At 36.3% G+C, this 12649-nt stretch overlaps 1 protein-coding gene across 2 annotated transcripts in view; it reads left to right on the top strand.

Moving 5' to 3' along the window:
- CE2H16orf87 (chromosome E2 C16orf87 homolog) overlaps positions 1-12649 on the top strand; it is a 33355-nt gene that overhangs the window by 6219 nt on the left and 14487 nt on the right. For both annotated transcript variants that reach the window (XM_023246022.2, XM_023246021.2), the window contains exon 2: positions 2553-2649. In XM_023246022.2, coding sequence (XP_023101790.1) covers positions 2553-2649 — 97 coding nt within the window. The remainder of the gene's footprint in view (positions 1-2552; positions 2650-12649) is intronic.

Raw genomic sequence — 12649 nt, 5'->3', positions numbered from 1 at the left:
GATCCACATAAGAGTGAAACCATATGGTATCTGTTTTTCTCTGTATGGCTGATTTCACTTAGCATAACACTCTGCAGTTCCATCCATGTTGCTACAAAGGGCCATATTTCATTCTTTCCCATTGCCACGTAGTACTCCATTGTGTATATAAACCACAATTTCTTTATTCATTCATCAGTTGATGGACATTTAGGCTCTTTCCATCATTTGGCTATTGTTGAGAGTGCTGCTATGAACATTGGGGTACAAGTGCCCCTATGCATCAGTACTCCTGTATCTCTTGGGTAAATTCCTAGCAGTGCTATTGCTGGGTCATAGGGTAGGTCTATTTTTAATTTTCTGAGGAACCTCCACACTGTTTTCCAGAGTGGCTGCACCAGTTTGCATACCCACCAACAGTGCAAGAGGGTTCCCGTTTCTCCACATCCTCTCCAGCATCTATAGTCTCCTGATTTGTTCGTTTTGGCCACTCTGACTGGCGTGAGGTGATATCTGAGTGTGGTTTTGATTTGTATTTCCCTGCTGAGGAGCGACGTTGAGCATCTTTTCATGTGCCTGTTGGCCATCCGGATGTCTTCTTTTGAGAAGTGTCTATTCATGTTTTTTCTGCCCATTTCTTCACTGGGTTAATTGTTTTTCGGGTGTGGAGTTTGGTGAGCTCTTTATAGATTTTGGATACTAGCCCTTTGTCCGATATGTCATTTGCAAATATCTTTTCCCATTCCATTGGTTGGCTTTTAGTTTTCTTGGTGGTTTCCTTTGCTGTGCAGAAGATTTTTATCTTCATAAGGTCCCAGTAATTCATTTTTGCTTTTAATTCCCTTGCCTTTGGGGATGTGTCAAGTAAGAGATTGCTACGGCTGAGGTCAGAGAGGTCTTTTCCTGCTTTCTCCTCTAGGGTTTTGATGATTTCCAGTCTCACCTTCAGGTTCTTTATCCATTTTGAGTTTATTTTTGTGAATGGTGTGAGAAAGTGGTCTAGTTTCAATCTTCTGCATGTTGCTGTCCAGTTCTCCCAGCACCATTTGTTAAAGAGACTGTCTTTTTTCCATTGGATGTTCTTTCCTGCTTTGTCAAAGATTAGTTGGCCATACGTTTGTGGGTCTAGTTCTGGGGTTTCTATTCTATTCCATTGGTCTATGTGTCTGTTTTTGTGCCAATACCATGCTGTCTTGATGATGACAGCTTTGTAGTAGAGGCTAAAGTCTGGGATTGTGATGCCTCCTGCTTTGGTCTTCTTCTTCAAAATTACTTTGGCTATTCGGGGCCTTTTGTGGTTCCATATGAATTTTAGGATTGCTTGTTCTAGTTTCGAGAAGAATGCTGGTGCAATTTTGATTGGGATTGCATTGAATGTGTAGATGGCTTTGGGTAGTATTGACATTTTGACAATATTTATTCTTCCAATCCATGAGCAGGGAATGTCTTTCCATTTCTTTAAATCTTCTTCAATTTCCTTCATAAGCTTTCTATAGTTTTCAGCATACAGAGCCTTTACATCTTTGGTTAGATTTATTCCTAGGTATTTTATGCTTCTTGGTGCAATTGTGAATGGGATCAGTTTCTTTATTTGTCTTTCTGTTGCTTCATTGTTAGTGTATAAGAATGCAACTGATTTCTGTACATTGATTTTGTATCCTGCAACTTTGCTGAATTCATGTATCAGTTCTAGTAGACTTTTGGTGGAGTCTATCGGATTTTCCATGTATAATATCATGTCATCTGCAAAAAGTGAAAACTTGACTTCATCTTTGCCAATTTTGATGCCTTTGATTTCCTTTTGTTGTCTGATTGCTGATGCTAGAACTTCCAACACTATGTTAAACAACAGCGGTGAGAGTGGGCATCCCTGTCGTGTTCCTGATCTCAGGGAAAAAGCTCTTAGTTTTTCCCCGTTGAGGATGATGTTAGCTGTGGGCTTTTCATAAATGGCTTTTATGATGTTTAAGTATGTTCCTTCTATCCCGACTTTCTCGAGGGTTTTTATTAAGAAAGGTTGCTGAATTTTGTCAAATGGCTTTTCTGCATCGATTGACAGGATCATATGGTTCTTATATTTTCTTTTATCAATGTGATGTATCACGTTGATTGATTTGTGAATGTTGAATCAGCCCTGCATCCCAGGAATGAATCCCACTTGATCATGGTGAATAATTCTTTTTATATGCTGTTGAATTCGATTTGCTAGTATCTTATTGAGAATTTTTGCATCCATATTCATCAGGGATATTGGCTCAAACATATATTTTAGAAAATACTACCTCTTATCCCACATTTTTTTCCCTTGCTCTGATTCTGTTATGGTGTTCTATGGGTCACTCTCATCAGCACATGTTTATCATGCATTTTCTATATTCATGGTATTGTAAAGCATTAGGAGAATGTAACGATGTATAGGACATAATACCAGTGTCAATTTGTTGTAAGGGGGTGGGGTTTAAATAAATCTATGATCCCTACTTCAATAATTTATTCAGTTCAGGAGACTACATAAACACTGAGAAGTTCAATAGAAGAATAGTAATAATACACTTTTTCTTATTTTTGTACAGGTTCCTGTTGCATGTAAATCGTGTCCCTGTGGTTACATATTTATTAGCAGAAAACTTTTAAATGCAAAACACCCAGAAAAATCACCACCTTCTACAGGTAATTATGAAAGTTTACCACATATTTAGCTTTTTGATGTAGAAATGTAAAACTAATTTTTGTGAATTTAGTATTTACATCTCTATTGAAGTTAAAAATTAAAACCTATTAAAGTATGCCTTTGGTTCTTATTAGCTGTTGGAAATCAGTTTATGACATTAGTTTGCCCTTCATTCCATTTAAATGTTAACTCCCTTATAATGCTGATGAATCTGTTTATTTTGGAGGATGTGTCTCGACATAGAAGAGTTTTAAACAAGGGAGTGATCTGATCTGATTTTTACAAATTAAATAGTTTAAGGTATCATTGATATTCAGTAAATAGCACATATTTAAAGTGTGCAGTCTGATAGGTTGTATCATATGATTACACTTGTCATCAAAATCAAGGTAATGAACAATGTCCATCTTTCCAAAAGTTTTCTAGTTCCCCTTTGTTACTCTCTTCTTGCTACCTTCACCCCCACAAAACCACTGATGTGTTTTCTGTCACTATTCTTAGAACTTTATATAAATAGAATCATACAGTATGTACTCTTTTTTTGCCTGGCTTTCACTGAACATAATTTAAGATTCAGCCATATTGTTGTGTTTATCAATAAGAATCAATTGCTTTTTACTGCTCACTAGTAATTTTTGTATGGCTATGTGACAATATGTTGTTTATTCACTGGTTGATGGACATTTGGTTTTACCCCCTCAGTGCTGGTAAAATTTCTAACAACTTTCAAATTTTTTTTTTTTTAACTAGTAACTGGAAAAATATAACTTGATTTTGATGTGAATATAAGTTTTAGACATATTGGTTATTTTTTATAATTCTCTGATTTAGAATATCTAAAAAATAATTTTGTTGGAGTTTTACTTTCCCATTAATGTAGACAAATTGGATTTATTCAGTGAGTATATTTCTTAAAAGATGAAATTTTGTTATTTATCCTTGCGTGATATTAGAAGAGTGATGATCTCCAAATAAAAGTAAATTGATTACAAATAAATTTTGAGTGACTGCTGTATGCTAGGCATTGTTCTAAAGTAAAGTAAAGGGCGTAAAGTAATGAATGAAATCTGTCAAGGGAGGTTCACTGCTGTCATGGAGCTTACATTCTTGTGGGCATGAGATAGACAATGAACAAATAAAAAGGGCAGTTACTGGCTTGTGATAAATGCCTTGTAGGAAATTAAAATAGATTGCTGTCCTAGTATGTGACTAGAAGGCTACTTTTGATTGAGTGACTGGAGAAGGCCTCTCTGAGAAGGGACATTTAAACTGAGGCTGAATTGGAACAAGGGGCTAGCCCTGATAAGATCAAGAAGAACATTCATGACAGATGAAATAGCAAATGCAAAAATTTTAGGGCTGAAAAAATTTTGGTGTATTTTAGGAACGAAAAGGCCAATGTGGTTGCAGTGTAGACAGTAAGAGCAGGGGAATGTGGGAGATGAGGCCAGAGGGATAGGCAGGGGCCAGATTGCATACAGTTTTGTAAACCAGAGTAAGAAGTTTTGGATTTTGTTCTTAAAATGTGAGGAGAAACTATTCCTCGGATGTGGGATGGAGTGAGGTAAAGGTAGCATGATCTGATTTGCCTTTCAGAAATACCATTTTGGCTGTTGTCTAGAGAAAGGTATACAAGACAGAAGTGGGCTATTGCAGTATGTTAATAGTGAGAATACTAAGAGAGTGGTTAGGTTATAGTAGCAGATGATTCAAGAATTATTTACATTTATGTCTGTGAGAGGTCTGTTTATTCTAGGAGTCAAGAAAATTATTCAATTCCATTTCTGCCTCTGTTTAAGTTTGTTCCCATTCATTATGAGAATAAAGGCTTTGCTGGATTAGTTATATAAGAGTCATCCAGAGAGCTTGTTAAAAATGGGTTCTCCTGGGTCATATTCTCTGAAGAGTTTGGTTCAGGTATGGAAATCCTGGAATGATTCATTCAGTAGATTTCTGGGTGGTGTGTCAGCTCAGTTCTGGGTCTCCAAAATGAGTAAGACATAGTTTGTGCCCCTTAGCAGGACAAATGTGTTAATTTTTTTTATTCAACTAATATTTTTGAGCTCCTTCTGTATACCAATGGCTCAGGTGAGAAGTGAGATAAAGAAGAAACCCAGCAAGGATAGAGAGAAGGGACAGATGCTGCAATTAAGGAATTGGAATCACTTGAACCAGAAGGAAGACTTTTACAGTGACTCCCAATGACTTGAATTACTGGTTAGAAAAGGAATATAAAAAGGAAGACAAGTTTTGAGGGAAAGATGAAGAATTTAGTTTTGGATGTGGTTGTGAAATATCCTTGTGGGTTATTTTTTTCCCAGTTGGACATAGAGTTTGAAGCTTAGGGAATAGCCTCAACTGGAGATAAATCTCTTTTTTTATGCTTATTTACTAATTTTGAGAGAGAGTGCACGCATGAGTGCATGTGCACTCCTGAGCAGGGGAGGGGTAGAGGGAGAGAGCGGGAATCCCAAGCAGGCTTCAAGCCCATCCTGAGCCCTATGCAGGGCTCCATCTCACAATGTGAGATCCTGACCTGAGCTGAAATCAAGAGTTGGATGCTTAATGGACTGAGCTACTCAGGTGCCCCTGGAGATAAATCTTTTTTTTTTTTTTTTTAATGTTTGTTTATTTTTGACAGACAGAGGCAGAGCATGAGCACAGGAGGGGCAGAGAGAGTGGAAGACAGAGAATCTGAAGCAGGCTCCAGGCCTGCTGACAGCATACCTCCCAACTTGGGGCTGGAACTCACCCGCTGTGAGATCAAGACCTGAGGGGAAGTCGTTGGACTGAGCCATCCTGGCGACCCTGGAGATAAATCTTTTGAGCCATTAGTGAATTGTAGTTGTCATCATGGAAATGGAAGAGATTGTGCCATAGGGTCTATAGGGTAGGAAAAGGAAGGAGTTCAGAGACTGAACTCTGGCAAACTCCAGTCATAAATGGTGGAGGTTGTTAGGGAGTTCAGGTCAACTGAGAAGATGCGCATGTACATGTCAGCTGTAGGGGAACAAACAAGAGAGAGTGGTGGTACTTAAGTCATGGTGATAAATAAGAGGCAGTTCATTATTATTTTACATTTGGAATTTCCTGAGGTTCTGTTGTTTAATAAAAGTGGCCTTTGTGACCTTGAAGTAAAGATGAGACAATAAAGCCTAGAAATTCCCTGGAGGAGGAAGAGGTGCCAGCAAAAGAAACAAAAAATAGTTTAAAAAAATGGAGGAACATCAGAAGTAGACTGTGCCGTAGAAACCAAAGGAGGAAAAGGTTTTAAGGAGAAAGGTTAAGAATATTCAAAGCCTAGAAAACAGTTGGTATAGTACAAGCATGGGTGTTGGAAACCTTGGCTTCAGATTCAGATTCCAATTTTGTCACTCTCTAACAAGTTAATTAACCTCTGAGTGGCTGCTACTTACTTGCATGTAAGGTAGATTTATAGTATCAACCGTAGAGGGTTGAAGTGCAGATGAAGTGCATATAAAAATGGCTAATGTAAACAAAGTTTAGTATGTTATAGGTACTCAGTAAATGTTCATTTTTACAATTAAATTTCTTAAAAGTAAGATTTACCTTCGTTAGTTTGTAGTATGTGGGAGATTGAGAAGAGTATAATTTTTAAAATGTCTATAGTTACCAAGTACTTGATGAACACTGGTCAATGGGATCCAAAACATTTCAGTTTTAATAAGAATTTATAAAAGAAAAAATGAAAATGGACAACATAATATATATCTGGAAGGATAATGAATTTCACTAATAATTAGGGAAATGCAGTTGAAATAAAATACCATTCTTTTTACCCATATTCTGACAAAAATGTAAAGGATTTCCAAGTACTTTTATGAATATGGTGGAATGAGTACTTTCATACTAGTGGTGAGGTTATAAAACAGCACAGCCTTTTTGCAGAACAGTCTGACAGTAGTTGTTAAAAGTTTTAAATGCACATAACCTAGAATCTAGACTTCTTTATCAACAGGTATGTAACCTGGAGATAGTTGTTTATAATAAACAATGAAATACTTAGTAGGATTTTCAGGCAACAGTGTTTATAATAGGAAAAGTGAAGCCAGATATTATCAGTGGGGAGTGATTAAGGAGGGTACGTCTTTTAGGGAACAATAGTATATGCTAATTAGAGAGAATGGTGCAAATTGTTATGTATTGACATGGAAAAATCTCTAAAAGTTAATTTAAGAAAAAAAGTACAGGGCGTGCCTGAGTGGCTCCGTAAGTTAAACATCCAGCTCACGACTTTGGCTCAGGTCATCATCTCACAGTTGGTGGGTTTGAGCCCTGTGTCAGGCACTGCTTGGGATTTCCTCTCTCTCTCCCTTTCACTCTCCCTCCCTTTCTCCTTCCCTTTCTGCCCCTCCCCCACTTGTGCTGTGTCTCTCTCAAAATAAATAAACTTTAATACTTAAAAAAAAAGTACAAAACAATACTTGCATGAACTTTTTTTTTACAGAAGTTTTTTTTCTTGTAATGAGAACTTTAAATATTTACTCTTAGTAACTTTCAAATATGCAATAGAGTATTATTAACTATAGTCACCATGTTGTATGTTGTCATGACTTATTTATATTGTTGTTAGAAACTTGTACTTTGTATATTGTATAGTGTAACTGGAAGCTTGTAGGACCCTCTTCAACCCAGATCACCCCCCACCCCACCCCATCCCCGCAAACCTGCCAAGTCTCACCTCTGGCAACCACCAATCTGTTCTCTGTTATTTATGAGTTTAGGTTTGATTTTTAAGATTTCACATATAAGTGGGATTATATGGTATTTATCTTCCTTTGTCTAACATATCACTTAGCATATCGCCATCCATGTTGCCAAAAATGGCAAGATTTTATTCTGTCAATTCTGTTTTATGACCGAATAATACTCCACATTATCTTTATCCATTCATCCATCAGTGGACACTTTAGATTGTTTCCAAATCTTGGCTATTGTAAATAATGCTGCAATGAACATGGGGTGCATGTATCTTTTGAAGTTAGTATTTTCTTTGGATAAATACCCAGAAGTAGAATTGCTGTATCATGTGGTAGTTCTATTTTCCATTTGTTTTTAATTTTAAGACCCCACAAAATGATTTCTACATGGGTAGATCACTAAATAAGAAGGGAGGAATCAAGGAAGACTTTTACTTACACAAACATTTAAAACAAGAAAGAGAGCCATCTGTAAAGTTCAGATTGCAGTTATTTTAAAAATGAAATCAAAGCTGTAGAAGATAATCTTAAATTTCAGTGGGTTGAATTTTTTTTTTTAATTTTTTAAATGTTTATTTTGAGAGAGAGAGAGACAAAGCATGAGCAGGGGAGGGGCAGAGAGCGAGGGAGACACAGAATCTGAAGCAGGCTCCAGGCTCTGAGCTGTCAGCACAGAGCCTGATGTGGGGCTCGAACTCACAGACCGTGAGATCATGACCTGAGCCGAAGTCGGATGTTTAACCAAGCTACTCAGGTGTCCCGAAATTTCTGTTGTAAGTTTGTGACATGTAGGAGGAAAATTAGCTGCTAAGTCGAATAGATTTATCTAAGCTTGAATTGCTTAAAACTCACATTTTTTCAAATATACTAATTATCTGTGTATCTTCATAGCACAGTAGAAATAGGGAGGTAGGACACTACCTACATAGAACTTTGTCTAGCTGAAAATACATTTAAATAAAATTTATTATGGAAATTAGAGGATTTTTACAAGTTTTTTAATTTTGATAAGGGGAAAAGATGAGTGTTATAAATAAATCTGTATTAAGATGGAGTGCCTGGGTAGGTCAGTTGGTTAAGCTTCTGACTTCAGCTCAGGTCATAATCTCATAGTTTTGTGAGTTAAAGCCCTGTCTTGGCTGTGTGATGATAGCTCAGAGCCTGGAGCCTGTTTCAGATTCTGTGTCTCCTCCTCTCCCTGCCCCTCCCCTGCTCACACTGTCTCTCTTTCCCTCTCAAAAATAAATAAACATTAAAAAAATTAAAAAAAAAAAAAAAGAAATGCTCAGTGTTTTGTATGAGTGCATAGAACCAAAAGACAATTAATTATTCTTTGATAACTTTCCAAATGAGTTAGGTCTGTGTTATTCCTTGTATTCTTTTTAGGGGGGCAGTAGTAAATGGAGATAGGTTTTTAAAAATTAACTGTCTTGGGACGCCTGGGTGGCACAGTCGGTTAAGCGTCTGACGTCTGCTCAGGTCATGATCTCACGGTCTGTGAGTTTGAGCCCCACGTCGGGCTCTGTGCTGACAGGTCAGAGCCTGGAGCCTGCTTCAGATTCTGTGTCTCCCTCTTTCTCTGCCCCTCCCCTGCTCATGTCCTGTCTCTCTCTGTCTCAAAAATAAATAAAAACATTAAAAAAATTAAAAAAAAATGAACTGTCTTGTTAATGTAGGATTTCATTTCTAAATTGAATGGTTGCCTAAGAGTTTAAAAAATAGATATTGGAGAGGATGCAGAGAAGGAGGATCTCTTTTGCACTGCTGGTGGGAATATGAACTGGTATAGCCACTTTGGAAAACAGTATGGAGGTTCCTCAAAAAATTAAAAATAGAGATACCCTATGACCCAGCAATTGCACTACTAGGTATTTGTCCAGAGGATACAGGTGTGCTGTTTCGAAGGAGCACATGCACCCCAATGTTTATAGCTATTGACAATAGCCAGTTTGGAAAGAGCCCAAATGTCCATTGACAGATGAATGGATAAAGAAGATGTGGTATATATATATACAATGGAGTATTACTTAGCAATCAAAAACAGTGAAATCTTGCCATTTGCAGCTACGTGGATGGAACTAGAGGGTATTATGCTAAGCAAAAGTAGTCAGAAAAAGATAAATGTCATATGACTTCACCCATATAAGGAATTTAAGATACAAAACAGATGAACATAAGGGAAGGGAAGCAAAAATAACATAAAAACAGGGAGGGGAGCAAAACATAAGCGACTCTTAGAGAACAAACAGAGGGTTGCTGGAGGGATTGTGGGAGGGAGAATGGGCTGAATGGGTAAGGGGCATTAAGGAAGACACTTGTTGGGATGAGCACTGGGTGTTACACATAGGGGTTGAATCACCGGAATCTACTCCTGAAATCATTGTTGCATTATATGCTAACTAACTTGGATGTAAATTTAAAAATAAATGAATTAAAAGAGAAAAAAAATAGTTTCATGATTAAGTCTTAAACTATCAATTTGAAGCAATTTCTTTAAAAAAAGGTTAAAGAAGGGGTCTCTGTCTGGCTCAGTCGGTGGAGCATTAGGACTCTTGTTTGGGGGACTGTAAATTTGAGCCCCACATTGGGTGTAGAGATTACCTAAAAAAAAAATCTTAAAAAAATAAAAAGAGATTAAATGAGAAATACTATATATCCTAAAATTGAGAGTATCTGTACTATAGACCAAACCTTGAGCACCAAATATTGTTCAAATATTTGATCAGTCACCAAAAATTTTGATAGAAACAATTTTTGGCGAGAACAAACTCTGCTTTATCCATATGTTTAAGTTTGTTTTTTCTGATGGTTATTCTGGGTGTTTTGTCATATCAGGGGTGCCATTTTGCATTTAATAATTATGGATGTGCCTTTTTCCTTCTAAAATTTTAATTATAAAAACTATAAAGATAGGAGTCTGGGTGGCTCAGTTGGTCAAGCGGCAGACTGTTGACTGTGCTGACAGCTCAGAGGCTGGAGCCTGCTTCAGATTCTGTATCTCCCCCCCTCTCTCTTCCCCTCCCCCACTTACTCTCTTTCTTTCTCCTTCAAAAATAAACATTAATAAATAAACTGTATATTTCTTCAGGTTAAGCTTAGGCAGATAACAACCTCCTCAGTTTTAATTGAGAAAGAAAAAATGGATTAAAAAAATTAAACTTTTCAAATTATTCTCTAGGATAAGTTAATAGAGGCTGATAAATAAGCCAAGAAGTCTATAAATAACATTCACTTTTAGTTAAGAAAAAAAGTGAAATGATTATTGCCAATTGATTGCCAGTACCTTTTATAAACCCAGTGATTGAATATTAATTCAGTAGTAAGTGATCCTCAACTCTGAATTACTTGACAATGAAGGTTTGGTTTTGTTATTTCAGAAAACATTGTTTCTTATATGCTAATCACTTAAAATTGCTATACATTCATATATGAGACATGGCTTTAAGTTTTTGTTTTGCCTTTTGATGGAAGAATGCATAGCTTTATATCTGTACCTATACATTTAGGTTCTTAATCATATAGTTTGTATAATGATGTCAGTATTTATTTTTAGGGCTCTTATAGAATCTTCTGACTTTGTCTAATTAAGACTGGCTGATTTTAGGTCTGCTGCATAGCTGTCATACTGAGATTTCTTTCCTTTGTACTCTTAGGATAATTCCACTTTTTCTTATGTACCATTTTTTTTTTAACTCATGTGCTTTTATTTCTGAAATAAATTTTCCAGAAAATTGTTTTAGGCCTGGAAAAAAAATTTTTTATAAAAGATATGTGGTGGTACATTTCCTGTTTTCCATTGTGTGGAAGGCCTTTCCTTTGTACTCACATTTAAATGTCATCTTCATTCTTCCTCAGTCCTTTCCATATGAGGGCCCAAATCTTCAGTTTAGGGCAGTTTTTACCCAGTATTTCTTTTTCTCCATTCGTTTTTCTCTTCCTCTTGGCATACTTACTGCATACTTATTGTATGATACATCAGGATTACCATCCCCAGAGACTAACACTGGACTGGACAAATAGGTTTTTTTTCCACTATGTAGTAAAGAAAGGTGAAGTTGGCACTATGGGACTAATGATTCAATGATATCATCAAGGACGTGGGCTCTTCTCTTTCTTCTGTCCTGACATGGCTTTCATCTTCATTGTTAACAAGATAGCTATTGTACCTCCACGCATCCCATAAGCATTCCAAGTAGGAAGAAAAGGGAAGGGCAGAGGGACAAAGGGACATGCCAGCTATGCTTACCCCCTTAAAAAAAATCTTTTGGCAACCTCACCCAATTCCACATGCTTGTTAATAGCCAGAACAAAATTCTATGTCCACTTCATCTGCAGGAGAGTCTTAGAATGTGTATATTTTAGCTGGGCCCATTGCTGTCTTGAACAGAATATTCTGTTCTTAATGAAGAGGGGGAGAATGAATATTGGGTAGATAATTAATAATTATGTCATGGGTGAATATTAGATTTCTTGGATCTTCATTTCTCTTCACTTACTTTTCACCTATTCTCTTTTTTGTTTTTTTGGTGTTCCAGGAAATTTCATGGATTTCCGTTTCTAGATCTATAATTTTGTCTTCAGATATGTCCATTATTTAGCTTCTCTTTTGCATTTTAATTTTGAATAGTTCATCTTGTTTTCTGATTTCTTTTTCCTTGAATCTTATTTTTTTTATATTATTCATTGTGGTGAATTACACATAACATAAAATTAGTATTTTAATCATTTTAAGCATTAAGTGCATTCATATTGTGTACCTAACCATCACCACTATTAATCTCCAGGACTCTTTTCATCTTCCCAAACTGAAAGGCCATACCCATTAAACAGTAACTCTCTGTTCCCCTTCCCCACTGCCTCAGGCAATATATATATCATATATATATATAACATATATATATATGATATATATATATATATCATATATATATAATATATATATTTGTACTTGTGAATTTGACTAGTGTAGTTATTTCCTATTTGGAATCACACAGTATTTGCCTTTTTGTGTCTGGCTTTTTCACTTAGCATTAATGTCTTTAAAGATCATCCATGTTGTAGCATGTGTCAGAATTTCCTTTTTAAATAATACTTCATTGTGTGTATGTACTACATTTTGTTTATTCATGCCTTGATGGACACTTGAGTTGCTTCCACCTCTTGGCTATTGTCAATAATGCTGCTGTGAACATGGTTGTTCAAATATCTGTTTGATTCCCTGTTTTCTTTTGTATATATGCCCAGAAGTGGAATTGCTGGGTCATAGGGTATTTTTGTG

The sequence above is a fragment of the Felis catus genome, chromosome E2 (assembly GCF_018350175.1).
Source record: "Felis catus isolate Fca126 chromosome E2, F.catus_Fca126_mat1.0, whole genome shotgun sequence".
NCBI classification, from domain to species: domain Eukaryota; kingdom Metazoa; phylum Chordata; class Mammalia; order Carnivora; family Felidae; genus Felis; species Felis catus.
Note: the sequence above shows the minus strand (reverse complement) of the source record. Positions and strands in the feature narration are given on the sequence as shown.